This window comes from Oncorhynchus tshawytscha, linkage group LG02 (genome assembly GCF_018296145.1).
Source record: "Oncorhynchus tshawytscha isolate Ot180627B linkage group LG02, Otsh_v2.0, whole genome shotgun sequence".
NCBI classification, from domain to species: Eukaryota; Metazoa; Chordata; class Actinopteri; order Salmoniformes; family Salmonidae; genus Oncorhynchus; species Oncorhynchus tshawytscha.
Window position 1 is genome coordinate 9,001,516 of NC_056430.1, and position 27,667 is coordinate 9,029,182.

Genomic DNA, 27,667 nt, shown 5'->3' on the forward strand with positions numbered 1-27,667 from the left:
CTCTGTCTCTCTCTCTCTCTGTCTCTGTCTTTGTCTCTCTGTCTCTCTCTTGTATGTCTCCATCATTCTTTCATCTTTCCTCTCTGATAGCTAAGTAATGCCTCAACATACTGGACAAGGTCCAAGAGTTTATAACACCCCATGAAACACACACACAGTATGGAGAGCATCCCAGATTTCTTCTAGACGGTAACAGAGTTTGTAACTGGTCACAAGGGAGTCCTATTTATTTATTACCGCTCAACAATCCAACATTAGGACAACTAATGGCGCAGGCAAGCAAACAGAAAAACATTTTATGATAGTTTCTAAAAAGAAAATCAAGATGGCTTATTTATCATGAGAAAACTCTGACCCCCCAAAGTATTTACCAAGCTGCAGAGATCTTACTTAATGATAAGACTTCCACTTCCTCTTTTTGTTGAGTCTTCCCACCCATCTTCACCTAACATCAGCATGTTAGCATCTTCAACAGTTTCTCTCCCTTCTTAGTATCTTGGCTATAGTGCCCTCAACCTCAAGTCATCTTGCAGTACAATCTGTCAATTGAATTGATTGATTTTTAGAGATGATGGATATTAAATCCAATCAAATTTATTTATAAAGCCCTTCTTACATCTTACAAGTGCTGTACAGAAACCCAGCCTAAAACCCCAAACAGCAAGCAATGCAGGTGTAGAAGCACGGTGGCTAGGAAAAACTCCCTAGAAAGGCCAGATGCTAAGAAGAAACCTAGAGATGAACCAGGCTATGAGGGGTGGCCAGTCCTCTTCTGGCTGTGCTAGGTGGAGATTATAACAGAATATGGCCAAGATGTTCAAATGTTCATAGATGACCAGCATGGTCAAATAATAATAATCACAGTTGTTGTCGAGGGTGCAACAGGTCAGCACCTCAGGAGTAAATGTCAGTTGGCTTTTCATAGCCGATCATTCAGAGTATCTCTACCGCTCCTGCTGTCTCTAGAGAGTTGAAAACAGCAGGTCTGGGACAAGGTAGCACGTCCGGTGAACAGGTCAGGGTTCCATAGCCGCAGGCAGAACAGTTGAAACTGGAGCATTAACTGTGATTACTGACATCCAGTTGTTTTTGTTTAGGGACCAGCCGGTCCACAAGGAGCACTTGGCCCTGCAGGAGAGGAGGGGAAGAGGGGACCCAGAGGAGAGCCCGGCGCTGCTGGACCTCTTGGACCTCCCGGAGAGAGAGTGAGTACCACCCATGTCATCACCCATGTTATCACCTATGTGATCACCCATGTTATCACCCATGTTATCACCTATGTGATCACCCATGTTATCACCCATGTTATCACCTGTGTGATCACCCATGTGATCACCCATGTGATCACCCATGTTATCACCCATGCCATCACCCATGTTATCACCCATGTTATCACCCATGTCATCACCCATGTTATCACCCATGTTATCACCCATGTTATCACCCATGTCATCACCCATGTTATCACCTATGTGATCACCCATGTCATCACCCATGTTATCACCCATGTTATCATCCATGTCATCACCCATGTTATCACCCATGTTATCACCCATGTCATCACCCATGTTATCACCCATGTTATCACCCATGTCATCACCCATGTTATCGTTCATGTTATCACCCATGTGATCACCCATGTTATCACCCATGTGATCACCCATGTGATCACCCATGTCATCACCCATGTTATCGTTCATGTTATCACCCATGTGATCACCCATGTGATCACCCATGTCATCACCCATGTTATCTCCCCGTCAGAATACACACGGCCACCTATCATTCCAAAACCACTTGCCGAGGCGCTATGTGTTCTGCATGCCGTAAAACTGAGGAAATGACATGAGCAGCTGCTAGACCTGTGTGCGGACACAGAACGGGCTGTCCGTTCCATGTTATATTCATCACACGATGGTCTCACTCCCAGCGTTAAATGTTCAATCGGTTTTTCTTCTCTTCTTTTCTTCCTGACCTAACCCTGAACCCTGTTGTTGTTGTTTTTTGTTTGTTTAGGGCGCCCCCGGTAACCGTGGTTTCCCAGGTCAGGATGGTCTGGCTGGTCCCAAGGTAAGCTTCACCATGACAACGTGGTCCCAGAGGATGGGATTATTGTTATTAAGGGGATGGGAAACTAACTGCTGTGGTACAGGATACGTTCACCCTCAACTGAATAGGCTACTCTAAAACTGGCAGGACTAGGGAGATGAATTCTATAATACATGAGTCAGCAGTGACATGGCTGTAAATCTGAAACCATGGCGATCACGGCAGATAGACTCATCCACAGCACTGCAGGGTTATACACGCAGTTAGCTGAGCATTGAATCCACAGTTAAACATCCCCGTGTTTGAATATTAGTGACGATTCTTCCTCGCTGACTCAAATCGCATGATATATTGGAATCCTCAGGCAATTGCAACCCAATCTGACTAAATATTCTGCGACAATATTTAGTCACAGCTGTGAATGACAGAAAATGATGAGTCACAAAGAAAGACGGAGCTTCTGTTGGTGTCAGTGGAGTCAACTGTAATTCCGCTATTAACCACCAGAGGTCAGCACCAAACCTCATCCACACCACCAACTTTAGACCCAATGTCTCAGACTAAAAGCATTTCATTTCATCATAAATTAATATATTGTTCACTTTTTAAAAATTCCTATTCATTAAATATGGTGAATGAGTCAGAAGGGATATTTTCTCAGTTCATCATGTCAAAGACAATTGACTCCCGTCATTTTGACATGTCATTTCCACGTCCTCAGAGGCCCGGTTGCCTAGCGTAGCCTCGGTGTGAAGTGACTAGACGGAGAGGATGTTATCCACATAGAGGTGAATTCTAACTGCCACTCAAGTCAAATTAATGTCAATTTGACTTAAATGGAAGCGAGGATTCGCCCCGGAGTGACTGACTCATTGTCCTTCTTAAAAATAATCTAAACCTCCATGACACTTCTTCACAAGATGACTGTCCCAGAAAAAAAGATAAAGGAACAGATATCTGTAATGATCTGTTGAGGTTTATTAAGGGACAAACACACAGGCTTACATTTCAGTCACAGTGTCAGACACTTCCTTCAGAGCGTCTTCAGTTCATTTGGTAATGCAGGGTCCACTGTAGCCTCATATAAAGTGTCTGTGGAGTTAGATGTGTCTTGATTGGTTAATTTAGTGATTAATCGATTGATTAATTGATTGATTGATTGATCTCCACTGAGTAACTGTATCATTTGACCTCCTTATACAGGGAACAACTGGCGTTGGTCTTAATTGATTGATTGATTGATTGAGATTCTCCATTGAGTAGCACATTTGTCCTCTTAATCCAGGGAGCCCCTGGCGAGCGTGGAGTCGGCGGCGTGTCCGGCCCTAAGGGAGCCGGCGGTGACCCTGGTCGCCCTGGCGAGCCCGGTCTTCCTGGCGCAAGAGTAAGTTCCACTCTAATATCGTTCTGCCGTCTGTAACAGCAGTATGTATCAATGCTCTGGTCAGATAGAATAGTTCTCCAAACTATGACTGAATAACTCAATACATTATCTCTGTAGTTTTTGACATCATCACGTTGTACCTATGCTACCCCAGGTCTTTTGTGATTATATGTTACTGTAGTTTGGTCTCAAATCTCTGACATCATTAAACATATAGGCTCATATAGGTGCAATGGCTGCTCTACCAAGACATGATCACTGGAGATTTGACTCACACACGTTAGAGTTTTGATGAGTCCGAGTTGAATTTCTCAAGGCTTTTAGGAAGTTTGATCCAAATGTGTCTCTCTGCTTGTCCTGTAGGGTCTTACTGGTCGTCCTGGAGATACTGGTCCTCAAGGCAAAGTTGGACCTGGTGTAAGTACACTGTGCTTGTTGTTTGTTTTGATCAATGACTGTAAAAAAATATGTTTATTTTACATTTTTATTTTAAACATGAACTTGATCACTAGATGAATCAGTACGTTCCCAGGACTCTGACCAGTGATTTATATAGACACTAGATGAATCAGTATGTTCCCAGGACTCTGACCAGTGATTTATATAGACACTAGATGAATCAGTATGTTCCCAGGACTCTGACCAGTGATTTATATAGACACTAGATGAATCAGTACGTTCACAGGACTCTGACCAGTGATTTATATAGACACTAGATGAATCAGTATGTTCCCAGGACTCTGACCAGTGATTTATATAGACACTAGATGAATCAGTACGTTCCCAGGACTCTGACCAGTGATTTATATAGACACTAGATGAATCAGTACGTTCCCAGGACTCTGACCAGTGATTTATATAGACACTAGATGAATCAGTATGTTCCCAGGACTCTGACCAGTGATTTATATAGACACTAGATGAATCAGTACGTTCCCAGGACTCTGACCAGTGATTTATATAGACACTAGATGAATCAGTACGTTCCCAGGACTCTGACCAGTGATTTATATAGACACTAGATGAATCAGTACGTTCCCAGGACTCTGACCAGTGATTTATATAGACACTAGATGAATCAGTACGTTCCCAGGACTCTGACCAGTGATTTATATAGACACTAGATGAATCAGTACGTTCACAGGACTCTGACCAGTGATTTATATAGACACTAGATGAATCAGTACGTTCCCAGGACTCTGACCAGTGATTTATATAGACACTAGATGAATCAGTACGTTCCCAGGACTCTGACCAGTGATTTATATAGACACTAGATGAATCAGTATGTTCCCAGGACTCTGACCAATGATTTATATAGACACTAGATGAATCAGTACGTTCCCAGGACTCTGACCAATGATTTATATAGACACTAGATGAATCAGTATGTTCCCAGGACTCTGACCAGTGATTTATATAGACACTAGATGAATCAGTACGTTCCCAGGACTCTGACCAGTGATTTATATAGACACTAGATGAATCAGCATGTTCCCAGGACTCTGACCAGTGATTTATATAGACACTAGATGAATCAGTATGTTCCCAGGACTCTGTCCAGTGATTTATATAGACACTAGATGAATCAGTACGTTCCCAGGACTCTGACCAGTGATTTATATAGACACTAGATGAATCAGTACGTTCCCAGGACTCTGACCAGTGATTTATATAGACACTAGATGAATCAGTATGTTCCCAGGACTCTGACCAGTGATTTATATAGACACTAGATGAATCAGTATGTTCCCAGGACTCTGACCAGTGATTTATATAGACACTAGATGAATCAGTACGTTCCCAGGACTCTGACCAGTGATTTATATAGACACTAGATGAATCAGTACGTTCCCAGGACTCTGACCAGTGATTTATATAGACACTAGATGAATCAGTATGTTCCCAGGACTCTGACCAGTGATTTATATAGACACTAGATGAATCAGTATTTTCCCAGGACTCTGACCAGTGATTTATATAGACACTAGATGAATCAGTACGTTCACAGGACTCTGACCAGTGATTTATATAGACACTAGATGAATCAGTATTTTCCCAGGACTCTGACCAGTGATTTATATAGACACTAGATGAATCAGTATTTTCACAGGACTCTGACCAATGATTTATATAGACACTAGATGAATCAGTATTTTCACAGGACTCTGACCAGTGATTTATATAGACACTAGATGAATCAGTATTTTCCCAGGACTCTGACCAATGATTTATATAGACACTAGATGAATCAGTATGTTCCCAGGACTCTGACCAATGATTTATATAGACACTAGATGAATCAGTATTTTCCCAGGACTCTGACCAGTGATTTATATAGACACTAGATGAATCAGTACGTTCACAGGACTCTGACCAATGATTTATATAGACACTAGATGAATCAGTATTTTCACAGGACTCTGACCAGTGATTTATATAGACACTAGATGAATCAGTATTTTCCCAGGACTCTGACCAATGATTTATATAGACACTAGATGAATCAGTACGTTCCCAGGACTCTGACCAGTGATTTATATAGACACTAGATGAATCAGTATTTTCCCAGGACTCTGACCAATGATTTATATAGACACTAGATGAATCAGTACGTTCACAGGACTCTGACCAATGATTTATATAGACACTAGATGAATCAGTATTTTCCCAGGACTCTGACCAGTGATTTATATAGACACTAGATGAATCAGTACGTTCCCAGGACTCTGACCAGTGATTTATATAGACACTAGATGAATCAGTATGTTCCCAGGACTCTGACCAGTGATTTATATAGACACTAGATGAATCAGTACGTTCCCAGGACTCTGACCAGTGATTTATATAGACACTAGATGAATCAGCATGTTCCCAGGACTCTGACCAGTGATTTATATAGACACTAGATGAATCAGTATGTTCCCAGGACTCTGTCCAGTGATTTATATAGACACTAGATGAATCAGTACGTTCCCAGGACTCTGACCAGTGATTTATATAGACACTAGATGAATCAGTACGTTCCCAGGACTCTGACCAGTGATTTATATAGACACTAGATGAATCAGTATGTTCCCAGGACTCTGACCAGTGATTTATATAGACACTAGATGAATCAGTATGTTCCCAGGACTCTGACCAGTGATTTATATAGACACTAGATGAATCAGTACGTTCCCAGGACTCTGACCAGTGATTTATATAGACACTAGATGAATCAGTACGTTCCCAGGACTCTGACCAGTGATTTATATAGACACTAGATGAATCAGTATGTTCCCAGGACTCTGACCAGTGATTTATATAGACACTAGATGAATCAGTACGTTCACAGGACTCTGACCAGTGATTTATATAGACACTAGATGAATCAGTACGTTCACAGGACTCTGACCAGTGATTTATATAGACACTAGATGAATCAGTATGTTCCCAGGACTCTGACCAGTGATTTATATAGACACTAGATGAATCAGTATTTTCACAGGACTCTGACCAATGATTTATATAGACACTAGATGAATCAGTATTTTCACAGGACTCTGACCAGTGATTTATATAGACACTAGATGAATCAGTATTTTCCCAGGACTCTGACCAATGATTTATATAGACACTAGATGAATCAGTATGTTCCCAGGACTCTGACCAGTGATTTATATAGACACTAGATGAATCAGTATGTTCCCAGGACTCTGACCAGTGATTTATATAGACACTAGATGAATCAGTATGTTCCCAGGACTCTGACCAGTGATTTATATAGACACTAGATGAATCAGTATTTTCCCAGGACTCTGACCAATGATTTATATAGACACTAGATGAATCAGTACGTTCACAGGACTCTGACCAGTGATTTATATAGACACTAGATGAATCAGTATTTTCCCAGGACTCTGACCAGTGATTTATATAGACACTAGATGAATCAGTACGTTCACAGGACTCTGACCAGTGATTTATATAGACACTAGATGAATCAGTATTTTCCCAGGACTCTGACCAGTCATTTATATAGACACTAGATGAATCAGTATTTTCCCAGGACTCTGACCAATGATTTATATAGACACTAGATGAATCAGCATGTTCACAGGACTCTGACCAGTGATTTATATAGACACTAGATGAATCAGTATTTTCACAGGACTCTGACCAATGATTTATATAGACACTAGATGAATCAGTATTTTCCCAGGACTCTGACCAGTGATTTATATAGACACTAGATGAATCAGTACGTTCCCAGGACTCTGACCAGTGATTTATATAGACACTAGATGAATCAGTATGTTCCCAGGACTCTGACCAGTGATTTATATAGACACTAGATGACTGACTGGGTTTATATACATCATTGACTCTGACCGTGTAGAAAATCCCTCAGGTGCATGACTTGACGATTTACTTTCACATTGAATTCATATGCAACTCTATCAAATATCCATCCAGACTTCCCAGTCAGATATGACTTTACGTTATTAGTATGTCTCATCTGCTGATGAAAGATGGGCTTCACAAATAAATGTGATTGCAAGATGAATTGATGGACTGACCCTCCTGGGTTCACCATGTAGGGTGCTGCTGGTGAGGATGGTCGCCCCGGGCCCCCTGGCCCTATGGGAGCCCGCGGTCAGCCTGGCGTGATGGGATTCCCCGGACCCAAGGGAGCCAATGTGAGTGTCACTGTTAGATTGATTGATTGATTTATTTATTGGGTGTTTGATTGGTTGATTGATTAATTATGTGTTTGATTGATTGAGTGATTGATTGATTTTATTGGGTGTTTGATTGGATGATTAAGTGATTTATTTATTTATTGGGTGTTTGATTGGTTGATTGATTGATTTATTGGGTGTTTGATTGGTTGATTGATTGACATATTTATTGGGTGTTTGATTGGTTGATTGATTGATTTATTTGTTTATTGGGTGTTTGATTGGATGATTGAGTGATTTATTTATTTGTTTTTTGATTGGTTGATTGATTGGTTGATTTATTTATTTATTTATTGGGTGTTTGATTGGATGATTGAGTGATTTATTTATTTGTTTTTTGATTGGTTGATTGATTGGTTGATTTATTTATTTATTTATTGGGTGTTTGATTGGATGATTGATTGATTGATTGATGTATTTTAAAATATGGAGATGATATATCTCCTGAGTAGGGCTTTACTCAGAGCTTGGACACTAGCTGCCATGGACAGTGTTTGTCTACTGGGGATACAGCTGGATATCCTCTGTGACTGACTGGTGGGTGTGTTTTCCTGTGACTAGGGTGAGCCTGGGAAGGGAGGCGAAAAGGGGCTTCTTGGTGCCCCAGGTCTGAGGGTAAGTCATTTCTCTGTTGATCACCCAGACAGACACAGACTGCATTATGGGTAGAAATGTGGCAGAGTAAACATACCTTATGCCCTCTTAGAACGGATTAGAAATGTGAAATGCTTTCAGGAATAAATTCCGATTCAACCAAATACTGCAGCAAATCATAAATAGCCTGCTAACCCTATTTTTGATGATATTATATATAATGTAAAATATGTAGAAAACACTGGTATTGTTAGGAAACCATTCCACGTACTCAGTTTATCCCCAACCAGTAGTGATAGTTATAATTACATATATCAGTCAACTGGCTCCCATGGCCCCATGTATGGCCTCCACACTGGTGATATCAATTCAATTCAATTCAATTCAAGGGCTTTATTGGCATGGGAAACATGTGTTAACATTGCCAAAGCAAGTGAGGTAGACAACATACAAAGTGAATATATAAAGTGAAAAACAACAAAAATTAACAGTAAACATTACACATACAGAAGTTTCAAAACAGTAAAGACATTACAAATGTCATATTATATATATATACAGTGTTCTAACAATGTACAAATGGCTAAAGGACACAAGATAAAATAAATAAGCATAAATATGGGTTGTATTTACAATGGTGTTTGTTCTTCACTGGTTGCCCTTTTCTCGTGGCAACAGGTCACAAATCTTGCTGTTGTGATGGCACACTGTGGAATTTCACCCAGTAGATATGGGAGTTTTTCAAAATTGGATTTGTTTTCGAATTCTTTGTGGATCTGTGTAATCTGAGGGAAACATGTCTCTCTAATATGGTCATACATTGGGCAGGAGGTAAGGAAGTGCAGCTCAGTTTCCACCTCATTTTGTGGGCAGTGAGCACATAGCCTGTCTTCTCTTGAGAGCCATGTCTGCCTATGGCGGCCTTTCTCAATAGCAAGGCTATGCTCACTGAGTCTGTACATAGTCAAGGCTTATCTCTCTCTCCCTTTCTCTCCTTCTCTCACATCCCTCTCTCTCTCTCCCTATAGGGTCTTCCTGGAAAGGATGGTGAGACTGGAGCTGCTGGACCACCTGGCCCTGCTGTGAGTATCTTTACCTGTCCAATCACACTCTGCTGCTGTGAGTATCTTTACCTGTCCAATCACACTGCTGCTGTGAGTATCTTTACCTGTCCAATCACACTCTGCTGCTGTGAGTATCTTTACCTGTCCAATCACACTCTGCTGCTGTGAGTATCTTTACCTGTCCAATCACACTCTGCTGCTGTGAGTATCTTTACCTGTCCAATCACACTCTGCTGCTGTGAGTATCTCTACCTGTCCAATCACACTCTGCTGCTGTGTGTATCTCTACCTGTCCAATCACACTCTGCTGCTGTGAGTATCTCTACCTGTCCAATCACACTCTGCTGCTGTGTGTATCTCTACCTGTCCAAACACACTCTGCTGCTGTGAGTATCTCTACCTGTCCAATCACACTCTAAAACGACCTGATAACTCAAGCCTCCCCAGGCTGGATATAATCCTCAGTGTTCAACAGGTGTCGTTGTCAATTCACAGCTCGCTAACCTTTCTGATTTATGTTTCGTTGTGGATGTAAGATTGTATGATTATTGTAAGAATGAATCGACAAGATAAGACCAACTTGTTCACAATGACTTGTGTCAATTGAGTTTAAAGGCACAATTCTTAATGAGTTTTTCACGGCAGCCCAGCCACAGCTATAATGCTCAGTGTTAACCCTGCGTTTACCACAGGGCCCTGCTGGAGAAAGAGGAGAGCAAGGACAGCCTGGACCTTCTGGCTTCCAGGTTAGTGTCTGTCTGTCTCTGTCTGTCTGTCACTCTGCGTTCACTGTCTGTCTGTCTGTCTGTCTGTCTGTCTGTCTGTCTGTCTGTCTGTCTGTCTGTCTGTCTGTCTGTCTGTCTGTCTGTCTGTCTGTCTGTCTGTCACTCTGCGTTGTCTGTCTGTCTGTCTGTCTGTCTGTCTGTCTGTCTGTCTGTCTGTCTGTCTGTCTGTCTGTCTGTCACTCTGCGTTCACTGTCTGTCTGTCTGTCTGTCTGTCTGTCTGTCTGTCTGTCTGTCTGTCACTCTGCGTTGTCTGTCTGTCTGTCTGTCTGTCTGTCTGTCTGTCTGTCTGTCTGTCTGTCACTCTGTGTTGTCTGTCTGTCTGTCTGTCTGTCTGTCTGTCTGTCTGTCTGTCTGTCTGTCTGTCTGTCTGTCTGTCTGTCTGTCACTCTGCGTTGTCTGTCTGTCTGTCTGTCTGTCTGTCTGTCTGTCTGTCTGTCTGTCTGTCTGTCTGTCTGTCTGTCTGTCTGTCTGTCACTCTGCGTTGTCTGTCTGTCTGTCTGTCTGTCTGTCTGTCTGTCACTCTGTGTTGTCTGTCTCTGTCTGTCTGTCTGTCTGTCTGTCTGTCTGTCTGTCTGTCTGTCTGTCTGTCTGTCTGTCTGTCTGTCTGTCTGTCTGTCTGTCACTCTGCGTTGTCTGTCTGTCTGTCTGTCTGTCTGTCTGTCACTCTGCGTTGTCTGTCTGTCTGTCTGTCTGTCTGTCTGTCTGTCTGTCTGTCTGTCTGTCTGTCTGTCTGTCTGTCTGTCTGTCTGTCACTCTGCGTTCACTGTCTGTCTGTCTGTCTGTCTGTCTGTCTGTCTGTCTGTCTGTCTGTCTGTCTGTCTGTCTGTCACTCTGCGTTGTCTGTCTGTCTGTCTGTCTGTCTGTCTGTCTGTCTGTCTGTCTGTCTGTCTGTCTGTCTGTCTGTCTGTCTGTCTGTCTGTCTGTCTGTCACTCTGCGTTGTCTGTCTGTCTGTCTGTCTGTCTGTCTGTCTGTCTGTCTGTCACTCTGCGTTGTCTGTCTGTCTGTCTGTCTGTCTGTCTGTCTGTCTGTCTGTCTGTCTGTCTGTCTGTCTGTCTGTCACACTGCGTTCACATGCTCCCATCATATACAGTATCACATAGACTACATGTGTCCAATCACATTGACATATGGACTACATGTGTCCAATCACATTGACACTCAACTACACTTCCCAAGAGATAACAATAGCCACTTGGTTAGTTGATTGATTGATTCACTGATTGATTCATTGATTTGCTTCCTGTATACAGGGTCTGCCCGGACCTCCCGGCCCACCTGGTGAGGGGGGCAAGCCCGGTGACATGGGTGTTCCAGGAGAGGGTGGAGCTGCTGGTGCCACTGGACCCAGAGTGAGTTTAATCTCCTCCACCTCTCATCTCCAACACCTACAATGTTCATATAGCTAACTCCCATTATGGAGAATAGGAGGAACTCATACGGAGTATTGCTGAGCAATACTATGAACCATCCATCCCTGTCTCTGTCTGTCACCCTGTAGGGTGAGCGTGGTTTCCCAGGAGAGAGAGGAGGTGCTGGGCCTCAGGGGCTGCAGGGACCTCGTGGTCTGCCTGGAACTCCTGGAACTGACGGACCCAAGGTGAGAGAAACACACTGTGGAGACCTTCTCACATACCTAATATTCCAGATGTTGGACCCTTGGCTAGTAGAATGTCACCCAGGCTAGTAAACTGTCACCCAGGCTAGTAGAATGTCACCCAGGCTAGTAGAATACCACCCAGACTGGTAGAATGTCACCCAGGCTAGTAGAATGTCACCCAGGATTGTAGAATGTCACCCAGGCTAGTAGAATACCACCCAGACTGGTAGAATGTCACCCAGGATGGTAGAATGTCACCCAGGCTGGTAGAATGTCACCCAGGCTGGTAGAATGTCACCCAGACTGGTAGAATGTCACCCAGACTGGTAGAATGTCACCCAGACTGGTAGAATGTCACCCAGACTGGTAGAATGTCACCCAGGATGGTAGAATGTCACCCAGGCTGGTAGAATGTCACCCAGACTGGTAGAATGTCATCCAGGCTAGTAGAATTACCACCCAGACTGGTAGAATGTCATCCAGGCTAGTAGAATACCACCCAGTCTGGTAGAATGTCACCCAGGATAGTAAACTGTCACCCAGGCTGGTAGAATGTCATCCAGCCTAGTAGAATGTCACCCAGGCTCGTAGAATGTCGCCCAGGCTGGTAGAATGTCACCCGGGACAATAGAATGTCAACCAGGCTAATAGAATATCACCCAGGCTGGTAGAATACCACCCAGCCTGTAGAATACCACCCAGGCTGTAGAATACCACCCAGGCTGTAGAATACCACCCAGGCTGTAGAATACCACCCAGGCTGTAGAATACCACCCAGGCTAGTAGAATGTCACCCAGCCTGTAGAATACCACCCAGGCTAGTAGAATGTCATCCAGGCTGGTAGAATGTGCGGTTTACTAGCTGGAATCACACTAGTAAAGGGGTTTAACTCAATATTAGGAAGTTGTTCATAATGTTTGGTTTACTCAGTGTAGTAGAAGAACAACAACAACAATGTCAACGCTATAAACAGCTCAGACCTCAGATCAAATACTGTTTGAAATCATGTCCTATACTTTACTTTAGCTGTGCTGATTGAGCATGCATATTGCAATGGAAAACTGAATTACGGCCCAAACAACCTTAGAATGGTTCTCAAATACACTATACTCTGAAACCATCTCATATCAGAAAGGAAATTACATTTTTTTTAAGTTTAATGATGAAGATGTGGATACCCCTGAAGGTATCTTTTGAAATTACAATATTATATTACTTACCCACTGGGTACAATTCTCCTTGTATTTGATGTTGTTTCTTTTGATAAATCATATCCCTGTGTCTATTTCCTCATGATGAATCATATCCCTGTGAACAGGTCTATTTCCTCATGATGAATCATGTCCCTGTGTCTATTTCCTCATGATGAATCATATCCCTGTGAACAGGTCTATTTCCTCATGATGAATCATGTCCCTGTGTCTATTTCCTCATGGTGAATCATATCCCTGTGAACAGGTCTATTTCCTCATGATGAATCATATCCCTGTGTCTATTTCCTCATGGTGAATCATATCCCTGTGAACAGGTCTATTTCCTCATTGTGAATCATATCCCTGTGTCTATTTCCTCATGATGAATCATATCCCTGTGTCTATTTCCTCATGGTGAATCATATCCCTGTGAACAGGTCTATTTCCTCATTGTGAATCATATCCCTGTGTCTATTTCCTCATGATGAATCATATCCCTGTGTCTATTTCCTCATGGTGAATCATGTCCCTGTGAACAGGTCTATTTCCTCATTGTGAATCATGTCCCTGTGAACAGGTCTATTTCCTCATGATGAATCATATCCCTGTGTCTATTTCCTCATGGTGAATCATATCCCTGTGAACAGGTCTATTTCCTCATTGTGAATCATATCCCTGTGAACAGGTCTATTTCCTCATGATGAATCATATCCCTGTGTCTATTTCCTCATGGTGAATCATATCCCTGTGAACAGGTCTATTTCCTCATTGTGAATCATATCCCTGTGAACAGGTCTATTTCCTCATGATGAATCATGTCCCTGTGTACAGGTCTATTTCCTCATGATGAATCATGTCCCTGTGAACAGGTCTATTTCCTCATGATGAATCATATCCCTGTGAACAGGTCTATTTCCTCATTGTAGGGAGAATACTGTTCTGTTATATTCCATCCATTCCATTCAATTCCATATATTTGGTTCATGCCTGAGGGACAAATATCGTTGGGCATATAATGAGACGAGTAAACAACAACATACCCTTCTGCATTCCGTTACCTTTCCTACGGTGTCCCTGCAGCTGTTGACAGTGTTTGTGTCCATTCTGTTCTGTTTTCCAGGGAGCGATCGGACCAGGTGGCGCATCGGGTGCCCAGGGACCCCCCGGTCTGCAGGGTATGCCCGGAGAGAGAGGGGCCTCAGGCATCCCCGGACCTAAGGGAGACAGAGTAAGTGGTGCCTGCTCGAGAGCAGCAGAGGAACAGTCATGTTAATGTAATGTAGCCAACGCAATGAAATGTAACGCAATATGATTCATAATAGTAATAAACTGTGAAAGGGGCGTGGCCTTAGCAACAGGATCTGCTTGAGACAATAGTAACAGATGTATGTTTGGCAACAATTGATGTGATTGCATATTGAATTATATGCAGTTAGTAATGCAATTATAATGTAATTGTGTTTGTGTTCCACAGGGTGACAACGGAGAGAAGGGACCCGAGGGTGCTTCTGGCAAAGACGGCTCAAGAGTGAGTGACCCTCATCCTCATCATCATCATCATCATCCACCGTATCACCCAGCCCTATGACCTCACTCACTCTACCATTTAATAGTCAACACATTGATGTACTCACTCACTCTACCATTTAATATTCAACACATTGATGACCTCACTCACTCTACCATTTAATATTCAACACATTGATGACCTCACTCACTCTACCATTTAATATTCAACACATTGATGACCTCACTCACTCTACCATTTAATATTCAACACATTTAAATATTCCCTCAGCAATTCCATGTTTACACACTACACTTAAATTGTTCATTTGTTCACGGGTATTTGTGTACAGTGAAACAACAGCAAATGGACAGATATACTAGATATTGTTCTGAAACATTTCTCTTTTCCGTAACTCTTCTAGGGTTTGACTGGTCCCATTGGTCCTCCCCCCCGGCCCAGCTGGTCCCAACGGAGAGAAGGTGAGCAATTTGTCTTTAAACTTGAATAATAGTTCATTGATTATTTTAATGATTGTATTAGATCAGTCAGAAGAAGAAAAATACATATAGCCATATCATCTGTTGGGAGGTTACCTCTCACGAACTATATGATACAGACAGTCCATATAAGGTGTGATTTATGGACTGGTATCTGTATGAGAAAGACAGTCCATATAAGGTGTGATTTATGGACTGGTATCTGTATGAGAAAGACAGTCCATATAAGGTGTGATTTATGGACTGGTATCTGTATGAGAAAGACAGTCCATATAAGGTGTGATTTATGGACTGGTATCTGTATGAGAAAGACAGTCCATATAAGGTGTGAATTATGGACTGGTATCTGTGTGATACAGACAGCCCATATAAGGTGTGATATGTGGACTGGTATCTGTATGATAAAGATAAAAGATGTATGATAAAGATATATGGACTTATGACTGACCTCTGACCTCTGTGTTTCCTCCTATAGGGTGAATCTGGTCCATCTGGACCTTCCGGTGCTGCCGGTGCCCGTGGTGCTCCTGTAGGTACCACACACACACACACACACAAATTAGGATAAAGTAAAAAATGACTTGTGGTCCCGTGTAGATCAGTTGGTAGAACATGACGTTTGCAACACCAGGGTTGTGGGTTTGGTTACCGTGGCCACCAATATGTTTAACATGTGCAAAACGCTTTGGATAAAAGTGTCTGCTAAATGGCATTCATTACATCAGAAATATGTTGTTGTTTTTTACTTTGCCCCAGCTGTCTGATTAGGGTCTACTGCCCTCTCTAGGCCTCTGTACTGATCCAGAGTAGAGAATCCTGTTGTCTTGCTATACTCTCCAGCTCTCAATAGAACAATTGAATGAACACAGAAGTTGATACGGTACATGATACGTCATTTGAAGAAGGGTATGTTAGGGGAAGTGTATTCTACTCAACTTGTTCCCTGTGTTCTCTCCTAACAGGGAGACAGGGGTGAGACCGGACCTCCTGGGCCTGCTGGCTTCGCTGGGCCTCCTGTAAGTACCTTCACCAAGGACAATGTACTGTTGATGCGCTTTCTCTCACTGTCAGTCCTACCGTCAACATCCCGGACTGCCACATTTACAGGGACCGTCTCATCCATTTAAATGGATGATTAAATAGAAGGGGATGATGACCCCTGCTGCTTGTTGTATGTTGAAGCCATGGCCTTTTTTTGCCTTTACCTCCCTTCTCACCTCATTTGCTCACATTGTATATAGACTTGTTTATACTGTATTATTGACTGTATGTTTGTTTATTCCATGTGTAACTCTGTGTTGTTGTATGTGTCGAACTGCTTTGCTTTATCTTGGCCAGGTCGCAATTGTAAATTAGAACTTGTTCTCAACTTGCCTACCTGGTTAAATAAAGGTGAAATAAAAAATAAAATAAATCAAGCAAGTAGCTGTCTGAGCTGTCTTTCTCCCCGTGTCCCAACCCCAGGGATCTGATGGTCAGCCCGGAGCCAAAGGAGAGCAGGGAGAGGGTGGTCAGAAGGGAGACGCTGGTGCCCCTGGACCCCAGGGACCCTCTGGAGCTCCTGGACCTTCCGTAAGTTTCACTTTTTCCTGAAATGTAAAAACATCGAGGTGTTTATTGGTTACCAGATATTCTGTTGGAATTACTTGCTTCACGTTTCTTCATAAAACATAGTATCAGATCATTTCCTTCATTTCAGGGACCAACTGGCGTTTCTGGACCTAAAGGTGCTCGCGGTGCTCAGGGACCCCTGTAAGTATAAATCTCATATTGTGTATTTAATTTCTGCATTGTTGTTTTATATTGTTTTGTCATTTTTCCATTTCATCAACGACCTCTCTCACTGACAGGGTGCCACTGGTTTCCTGGTGCTGCCGGTAGAGTCGGGCCACCTGGTCCCAACGTAAGTACAATCACTTATCAGCGATACACAACTCAAACACCTTACCTGAGCATTGTTACTGAAGACTAAATGACACTGATTGTTCTACTTGTATACTAGGATTGTTCTCTGTAATCTGAGGTGTTGGATTTGACTGGAATAGAAAAGGCCTTGTTTTTCTGTGGGTGTAACCGTGTTGGTAAACATTTTCCAAAATGGATGATCTCTTTTATGTATTTCTAAGTTTTTCCTGATACTTTTCAGAACACACAGACTATTATGAATACAGTGTTCACCCACTGTATTCAGTCGTTGAAATCAATCACTTTGTTAAAATTATACAACACAATGTCCAGCTGTATATATATATAGACTTAGACATATCGACAGAAATGGATTCCATTTCGAACTGAACCTTGCGTTCGGAATCCCAAGCATCATTCTAGGTTTGAAACCAATAAACAGACCAACACAGAATCATTCAGCATCATTATAGTATGTAGTATAGTATTTACTATAGTATTTACTGTAGTATTTTCTACAATATTTACTATAGTATTTAGTACAATATTTAATATAGTATTTAATATAGTATTTTGTATAGTGTTTAGTGTAGTATTTACTATAGTATTTACTATACTATTTAGTATAGTATTTAGTATAGTATTTACTATAATATTTAGTATAATATTTAGTGTAGTATTTAGTATAGTATTTACTATAATATTTACTACAATATTTAGTATAATACTTAGTATAGTATTTAATATAGTATTTAATATAGTATTCAGTATAGTACTTACTATAATATTTACTATAGTATTTACTATAATATTTAGTATAATACTTAGTATAGTATTTAGTATAATATTTAGTATATTATTTATTATAGTATTTTGTATAATATTTACTATAGTATTTAGTATAGTATTTACTATAGTACTTACTATAATGTTTATTATCGTATTTAGTATAGTATTTACTATAGTACTTACTATAATATTTACTATAGTATTTAGTATAGTATTTACTATAGTACTTACTATAATATTTAGTATTATAGTGAATAACGCTGGATGTCGATGATATCAACCTGGTTTCATTCTGTTCTTCTGAATGGTTGTTATTACAGAGAGTACTGACCTGCTCCTATCTGTTGTTATTACAGAGAGTACTGACCTGCTCCTATCAGTCTGAATGGTTGTTATTACAGAGAGTACTGACCTGCTCCTATCTGTTGTTATTACAGAGAGTACTGACCTGCTCCTATCTGTTGTTATTACAGAGAGTACTGACCTGCTGCTATCTGTTGTTATTACAGAGAGTACTGACCTGCTCCTATCTGTTGTTATTATAGAGAGTTGACAGAGAGTACTGACCTGCTCCTATCTGTTGTTATTACAGAGAGTACTGACCTGCTCCTATCTGTTGCTATTATAGAGAGTACTGACCTGCTCCTATCTGTTGCTATTACAGAGAGTACTGACCTGCTCCTATCTGTTGCTATTATAGAGAGTACTGACCTGCTCCTATCTGTTGCTATTATAGAGAGTACTGACCTGCTCCTATCTGTTGTTTTTACAGAGAGTACTGACCTGCTCCTATCTGTTGTTATTACAGAGAGTACTGACCTGCTCCTATCTGTTGTTATTACAGAGAGTACTGACCTGCACCTATCTGTTGTTATTATAGAGAGTACTGACCTGCTCCTATCTCTTGTTATTATAGAGAGTACTGACCTGCTCCTATCTGTTGCTATTACAGAGAGTACTGACCTGCTCCTATCTGTTGCTATTATAGAGAGTACTGACCTGCTCCTATCTGTTGTTTTTACAGAGAGTACTGACCTGCTCCTATCTGTTGTTTTTACAGAGAGTACTGACCTGCTCCTATCTGTTGCTATTATAGAGAGTACTGACCTGCTCCTATCTGTTGTTATTATAGAGAGTACTGACCTGCTCCTATCTGTCTGAATGGTTGTTATTACAGAGAGTACTGACCTGCTCCTATCTGTTGTTATTACAGAGAGTACTGACCTGCTCCTATCTGTCTGAATGGTTGTTATTACAGAGAGTACTGACCTGCTCCTATCTGTTGTTATTACAGAGAGTACTGACCTGCTCCTATCTGTTGTTATTACAGAGAGTACTGACCTGCTCCTATCTGTTGCTATTATAGAGAGTACTGACCTGCTCCTATCTGTTGTTTTTACAGAGAGTACTGACCTGCTCCTATCTGTTGTTATTACAGAGAGTACTGACCTGCTCCTATCTGTTGTTATTACAGAGAGTACTGACCTGCTCCTATCTGTTGTTATTACAGAGAGAAACTGACCTGCTCCTATCTGTTGTTATTACAGAGAGTACTGACCTGCTCCTATCTGTTGTTATTACAGAGAGTACTGACCTGCTCCTATCTGTTGTTATTACAGAGAGTACTGACCTGCTCCTATCTGTTGTTATTACAGAGAGTACTGACCTGCTCCTATCTGTTGTTATTACAGAGAGTACTGACCTGCTCCTATCTGTTGTTATTATAGAGAGTACTGACCTGCTCCTATCTCTTGTTATTATAGAGAGTACTGACCTGCTCCTATCTGTTGCTATTACAGAGAGTACTGACCTGCTCCTATCTGTTGTTATTACAGAGAGTACTGACCTGCTCCTATCTGTTGTTATTACAGAGAGAAACTGACCTGCTCCTATCTGTTGTTATTACAGAGAGTACTGACCTGCTCCTATCTGTTGTTATTACAGAGAGTACTGACCTTCTCCTATCTGTTGTTATTACAGAGAGTACTGACCTGCTCCTATCTGTTGTTATTACAGAGAGTACTGACCTGCTCCTATCTGTTGTTATTATAGAGAGTACTGACCTGCTCCTATCTGTCTGAATGGTTGTTATTACAGAGAGTACTGACCTGCTCCTATCTGTTGTTATTACAGAGAGTACTGACCTGTTCCTATCTGTTGTTATTATAGAGAGTGCTGACCTGCTCCTATCAGTCTGAATGGTTGTTATTACAGAGAGTACTGACCTGCTCCTATCTGTTGTTATTACAGAGAGTACTGACCTGCTCCTATCAGTCTGTGGGCAGAGAAGTGATGGTCAAGATGAGAGAGGATGATTCTTTTGTTAAAATAGCATGGCCATATTTCTATTACAGCATATTGGATGACTGTCATTCACCTTCCATTCACCCAGTTCAATTTAATAGTGATAGGTATCGCTACTACATGATACTCTCATTTTCCCTATACACGTCATGAGGTTGCTACAAACTAGCCCATGAAGTTTACAATATTGTTCCACAGATTTTGAGTAATCACGGTGACAGACATTGCCACATTCAATAATCTTGCTAGCTGATCTAGGGTGTAATCATTAGTCCAACAGTTGCAAACGAGAATTTCTATTGGACAATTTCAGATATGTTTATCCCTGTTGCTTCCGTTTAAGAAACATTTTTAAATAAAACCGGCAGAATGAATACACCCCTGATCACATGCAAACACAATTCACTTTCATAGCAGACAGATCATTGTATAATTCCTTCTTGCATCTACGTGCTCTCTTACCTTTTCCCTTCAGTGCATAACACATCAGCTGTCTGTGACCAGTGAACAAAAAGAAACCAAGCCAAACCTTCATATCATAACCGCTAACCGCTACATACAACCTACATCGTTGTCACCTCATGGTCAACATACTAGAACTAATGTGTTAGTAAACCTGCTACAATCATGCAGTACAATGTACAGTCAGCAAGCAATTTAGTAGTTACACCAGCAGGCCCCGGTGGCAATAAATTAATAAAACTAAGAGCTTTTCTTGACTTGGAAGAGTTCCAGTGTTGGATAGCCAGCTAGCTAACATAACATGCCTCCCTGTTTGAGCCGGGTGTTTGAGTAGGCTAAACTAGCTAGCTGCATTCCGTAGCTAAGTAAAAAAAATATGAAATGTAGCTATCTCTCTCTCGCTCTCTCTCTCGCGCTCTCTCTCTTGCTTCTCCTTCATTTTTGAATAAATAATGGGAAACACTATTCCCTCATCCCATCACAAGACAGGGCGGTCAGTATGTGTTCATCACTGACCAAATAACCAGTCCAAACACACTACTTTAGTATATTCTTATCTAAAAATAATAGCTTTTTTAATGTTTCACTATTTTTATTTTTATGACATTCACTGAGGATAGTCCTCCCCTTCCTCCTCTGATGAGCCTCCACTGTCCCAGAGAGTCTACATTTCTGGGTTTAAACTCTGTTGATTGGTTGATTGACTGATTGCTTGATTGGTTGCTTGTTTTACTGGTTGATCAGTTGATCGGTTGAGTGATGAATTGATTGATTGGTTGATTGACTGACTGCCTCCTCCCTAAGTTTGTTTTATTCACTGCTTTTGCACACACTGCCAACCCTGCTGATGTCCTAGCCGTGTCTGAAACCTGGCTTAGAAAGGCCACCAAAAATTCTGAATTTTTCATCCCCAACTACAACATTTTCCACCAAGATAGAACTGCCAAAGGGGGTGGAGTTGCAATTTACTGCAGAGATAGCCTGCAGAGTTCTGTCATACTATCCAGGTCTGTGCCCAAACAGTTCGAGCTTCTACTTTTAAAAATCCACCTTGCCATAAATAAGTCTCTCACTGTTGCCACTTGTTATAGACCACCCTCACCCCCCCAGCTGTGCCCTGGACACCATATGTGAATTGATTGCCCCCCATCTATCTTCAGAGTTCGTATTGTTAGGTGACCTAAACTGGGACATGCTTAACACCCTGGCCATCCTACAATCTAAACTAGATGCCCTCAATCTCACACAAATTATCAAGGAACCTACCAGGTACATCAATAAATCCGTACACACTGGCATCTTCATAGATATCGTCCTGACCAACCTGCCCTCTAAATACACCTCTGCTGTCTTCAACCAGGATCTCAGTGATCACTGCCTCATTGTCTGCGTCCATAATGGGTCCGCGGTCAAACAAACCACCCCTCATCACTGTCAAACGCTCCCAAAACACTTCAGCGAGCAGGCCTTTCTAATCGCCCTGGGCCGGGTATCCTGGAAGGATATTGACCTAATCCCATCAGTAGTGGACGGTTATGACTTCGAATATGTGGGCTACAAACTACAAATACCTAGGTGTCTGGTTAGACTGTAAAGACTCACATTAAGCATCTCCAGACTCACATTAAGCATCTCCAATCCAAAATTAAATCTAGAATCGGCTTCCTATTTCGCAACAAAGCATCCAGCTCATGCTGCCAAACATACCCTCGTAAAACTGACTATCCTACCAATCCTCGACTTCGGCGATGTAATTTACAAAATAGCCTCCAACACTCTACTCAGCAAATTGGATGCAGCCTATCACAGTGCCATCCGTTTTGTCCCCAAAGCCCCATATACTACACACCACTGCGACCTGAATGATCTCGTTGGCTTGCCCTCGATACATATTTGTCACCAAACCCACTGGCTCCAGGTCATCTATAAGTCTTTGCTAGGTAAAGCTCTGCTTTATCTCAGCTCACTGGTCACCATAGCAGCACCCACCCGTAGCACGTGCTCCAGCAGGTATATTTCACTGGTCATCCCCAAAGTCAACTCCTCCTTTGGCCGCCTTTCCTTCCAGTTCTCTGCCACCAATGACTGGAACGAATTGCAAAAAAAAAAAAAAGCTGGAGTCTCACATCTCCCTCACTAACTTTAAGCACCAGCTGTCAGAGCAGCTTACCGATCATTGCGCCTGTAAACAGCCCATCTGTAAATAGCCCAACCAACTACCTCATCCCCATATTGTTATTTATTGTTTTGCTCCTTTTCACTCCAGTATCTCTACTTGCACATGCATCTTCTGCACATCTATCACTCCAGTGTTTAATTGCTATATTGTAATTACTTCACCACTATGGCATATTTATTGCCTTTACCTCCCTAATCTTACCTCATTTGCACACACTGTATATAGATTTTCCTATTGTGTTATTGACTGTATGCTTGTTTATTCCATGTGTAACTCTGTGTTGTGTTTGTATTGCACTGCTTTGCTTTATCTTGGTCAGGTTGCAGTTGTGAATGAGAACTTGTTCTCAACTGGCCTACATTGTTAAATAAAGGTGAAATAAAATAAATAAATAAATGGTGTCTCTGCAGGGTAACCCTGGTGCTGCTGGGCCCTCTGGCCCTGCTGGTAAAGATGGCCCCAAGGGTGTGCGTGGAGACGGTGGACCCCAGGCAGACAGGGAGACGCTGGGCTGCGTGGAGCTGCTGGATCCCCTGGAGAGAAGGGAGATGCTGGAGAGGATGGTCCCTCTGTAAGTTTATCACTACAGTACCGTCCTCCAGCCCGGGGCATAGTGGACGGGCTTGATAACTCTCATTCAACCCAGCACCCTACTGAAGCAAAAGATGGTAATACAAGCTGAATTCATCTTTTGTCACAACCGTCCTCAAACACACGTCCTACAGGCTTTATTCAATACAGGTCCTACAGGCTTTATTCAATACAGGTCCTACAGGCTTTAATCAATACAGGTCCTACAGGCTTTATTCAATACAGGTCCTACAGGCTTTAATCAATACAGGTCCTACAGGCTTTATTCAATACAGGTCCTACAGGCTTTATTCAATACAGGTCCTACAGGCTTTAATCAATACAGGTCCTACAGGCTTTAATCAATACAGGTCCTACAGGCTTTAATCAATACGGGTCCTACAGGCTTTATTCAATACAGGTCCTACAGGCTTTATTCAATACAGGTCCTACAGGCTTTAATCAATACAGGTCCTACAGGCTTTATCAATACAGGTCCTACAGGCTTTATTCAATACAGGTCCTACAGGCTTTATTCAATACAGGTCCTACAGGCTTTAATCAATACAGGTCCTACAGGCTTTAATCAATACAGGTCCTACAGGCTTTATTCAATACAGGTCCTACAGGCTTTATCAATACAGGTCCTACAGGCTTTATTCAATACAGGTCCTACAGGCTTTAATCAATAGAGGTCCTACAGGCTTTAATCAATACGGGTCCTACAGGCTTTATCAATACAGGCTTTAATCAATACGGGTCCTACAGGCTTTATCAATACAGGTCCTACAGGCTTTATCAATACAGGTCCTACAGGCTTTATCAATACAGGTCCTACAGGCTTTATTCAATACAGGTCCTACAGGCTTTATCAATACAGGTCCTACAGGCTTTATCAATACAGGTCCTACAGGCTTTATCAATACAGGTCCTACAGGCTTTATCAATACAGGTCCTACAGGCTTTATCAATACAGGTCCTACAGGCTTTATCAATACAGGTCCTACAGGCTTTATCAATACAGGTCCTACAGGCTTTATTCAATACAGGTCCTACAGGCTTTATCAATACAGGTCCTACAGGCTTTATCAATACAGGTCCTACAGGCTTTATCAATACAGGTCCTACAGGCTTTATCAATACAGGTCCTACAGGCTTTATCAATACAGGTCCTACAGGCTTTATCAATACAGGTCCTACAGGCTTTATCAATACAGGTCCTACAGGCTTTATCAATACAGGTCCTACAGGCTTTATCAATACAGGTCCTTACAGGCTTTATGCTTCATTCAACATTGACAAGTTATTTAGACCACAGTGTTTCTGAACTCATGTTGTTCTTCAGATTGTGATGTCACTGACAACACACATCCCACCACTCAAGTTAACACGGAAATACATTCATTTTGGGGGTTTTGCAGCTATAAAACAATACTGGCTTTATGCCTTAAAAGTCTCTCTTTTGGTTTGACTTCCAACCCAACCGGCATGAACATCAGTCCAGGGAATGAAAGAAAGGTCCATTTATAATGGACAACACTATTCCCTCGCCCCCATCACAACAAAGCACGTGTCCATCACTGACCCAATAACCAGCCCAAACACACTGCTGTCTGCCAGGGCGTTAAAATCCCCTGTGGGCTTCCCCTGAACAGAGATATGATGGCAGAGAGGACAAGCGTTTTACTTTGTACTTCCCACTCCCTGCAGTACAGTTCACCCCCTGAGCAGTACTGAACTAACAGCCGGCATAGCTGTCTGTTACTGAAATTGGACAGGCAAGTCCAGAGAACAGACATGATAAGACCCTCTGATCCTCCCTGGTCTAAATCACAGAAGTGAGGGGATGCACTGCACACAAAATGCTTTTTCTTGTTTTTCCAGTGTGTTTACAGATTTTTATAGTTTTTCTGTTGATATATTAGAGATCCTTGAAAATAACACACTGTCCTCTTGTCCTCCACTTGCTCCTCTCCTCCTCTCGTCCTGTTCTTCCTATCGTCCACCTCTTCCTCTCTTCTTCTTCCCTTTCCTCTTCCTTCTCTTCTTCCTCTCTTCCTCCCCTTCCTCTTCTCTTCCTCTTCCTCTCTTCCTCCTCTCCTCCTCTTCCTCCTCCTCTCGTCCGCCTCTCTTCCTCACCTTCCTCCTCTTCTTCCTCTCCTCTCTTCCTCCTATCCTGCTCCTCTTCCTCCTCTCCTCTCTTCTTCCACTTCTTCTTCCTCTCTTCCTCCTCTCCTCTCTTCCTCCTCTTCTTCCTCTCTTCCTCCTCCTCTCCTCCTCTCCTCTCTTCCTCCTCCTCTCCTCTCTTCCTCCTCTCCCCTCTTCCTCCTTTTCTTCCTCCTCTTCTTCCTCTCTTCCACCTCTCGTCCTCCTCTACTCCTCTCTTCCTCCTATCCTGCACCTCTCCTCTCCTGCTACTCTCCTCTCTTCTCTTCTTCTCTTCTTTCTTCTTCCTCCTCTTCTTCCTCTCTTCCTCCTCCTCTCCCCTCTTCCTCCTCTCCTCTCTTCCTCCTCTTCATCCTCCACTTCTTCCCCTCTTCCTCCTCTCTTCCTCTCTTCCTCCTCTCCTCCTCTCCTCCTCCTCCTCTCTCTTCCTCCTCCTTCTCTCCTCTTCCTCCTCTCTCTTCCTCTCTTCCTCCTCCTCTCCTCTCCTCTCTTCCTCCTCTCCCCTCTTCCTCCTCTCTGCCTCCTCTCATCCCCCTCTCTTCCTCCTCTCCTCCTCCTCTCTTCCTCTCTTCCTCCTCTCCTCCGCTCCTCCTCCTCTCTCTCTCCTCTTCCTCCTCTTCTTCCTCTATTCCTCCTCTCTTCCTCCTCTCTTCCTCCTCTCCTCTCCTCCTCCTCTCTTCCTCTCTTCCTCCTCTCCTCCGCTCCTCCTACTCTCTTCCTCCTCCTTCTCTCCTCTTCCTCCTCTTCTTCCTCTCTTCCTCCTCTCTTCCTCTTCTCTTCCTCCTCCCAGGGTCCCGATGGTCCTTCAGGTCCTTCAGGTCTGGCTGGACAGCGTGGTATTGTTGGTCTTCCAGGACAGCGTGGAGAGAGAGGTTTCCCTGGCCTGCCAGGACCCTCTGTAAGTCACATACACTACATTACAGATCCCATTAATTCCTTAGACTATTTCATCATTCATTAGACTATTCATTCATTCATTCATTAGACTATTTCATCATTCATTAGACTATTCATTCATTCATTCATTAGACTATTCATTCATTCATTCATTAGACTATTCATTCATTCATTAGACTATTCATTCATTCGTTCATTAGACTATTCATTCATTCATTATGATTCGTTCGCCTATTATAGATGACAGAATAATATTGTACTGTCAATTGACTTGTACCCATCCCACCCATTTCAAGTAAGAATGGATGAATATTCAAAGAAAAGATCAGTGAATATATGACTATTGATTAGAGTGTCGCCCCCTATTGGTGGTCCACCAACTGACCCGTGTGTCCATCTCCCCAGGGAGAGCCTGGTAAACAAGGAGCTCCTGGTGGAAGCGGAGACCGTGGGCCCCCTGGCCCAGTGGGACCCCCTGGACTGACTGGACCCGCTGGAGAGCCCGGGAGAGAGGTCAGTGTCTGTCCCATAGCGTGTTGTCTGAAATGACAGAGACGTCAGTGTCTGTCCCATAGCGTGTTGTCTGAAATGACAGAGACGTCAGTGTCTGTCCCATAGCGTGTTGTCTGAAATGGCAGACGTCAGTGTCTGTCCCATAGCGTGTTGTCTGAAATGACAGAGACGTCAGTGTCTGTCCCATAGCGTGTTGTCTGACATGACAGAGACGTCAGTGTCTGTCCCATAGCGTGTTGTCTGACATGACAGAGACGTCAGTGTCTGTCCCATAGCGTGTTGTCTGAAATGGCAGACGTCAGTGTCTGTCCCATAGCGTGTTGTGTCTGAAGTAGCATCCTAGTTCTTATATTGCTCATTACTTTTAAACAGGGTCCGCATAGTGCTCTGTCCAAATGTAGTGCACTATATAGGGAATAGTGTGCCATTCAATGCAGCACAGTGTCACCGTTATGGCCTCTCATGGTCATCTCTATACCTTC

General features: G+C 42.5%; 1 protein-coding gene across 1 annotated transcript in view; it reads left to right on the top strand.

Annotated features, from left to right (window-relative positions):
• Window positions 1–27,667, top strand: part of LOC112238339 (collagen alpha-1(II) chain-like) — a 108,904-nt gene that overhangs the window by 73,114 nt on the left and 8,123 nt on the right. The window contains 23 exon segments of the mRNA XM_042329976.1: window positions 1,098–1,205; window positions 2,017–2,070; window positions 3,335–3,433; window positions 3,797–3,850; window positions 8,017–8,115; window positions 8,719–8,772; window positions 9,780–9,833; window positions 10,508–10,561; window positions 11,853–11,951; window positions 12,101–12,199; window positions 14,514–14,621; window positions 14,868–14,921; window positions 15,325–15,345; window positions 15,347–15,382; window positions 15,876–15,929; window positions 16,363–16,416; window positions 16,865–16,972; window positions 17,100–17,151; window positions 17,248–17,303; window positions 23,450–23,522; window positions 23,525–23,610; window positions 26,566–26,673; window positions 27,078–27,185. Coding sequence (XP_042185910.1) covers window positions 1,098–1,205; window positions 2,017–2,070; window positions 3,335–3,433; window positions 3,797–3,850; window positions 8,017–8,115; window positions 8,719–8,772; window positions 9,780–9,833; window positions 10,508–10,561; window positions 11,853–11,951; window positions 12,101–12,199; window positions 14,514–14,621; window positions 14,868–14,921; window positions 15,325–15,345; window positions 15,347–15,382; window positions 15,876–15,929; window positions 16,363–16,416; window positions 16,865–16,972; window positions 17,100–17,151; window positions 17,248–17,303; window positions 23,450–23,522; window positions 23,525–23,610; window positions 26,566–26,673; window positions 27,078–27,185 — 1,692 coding nt within the window.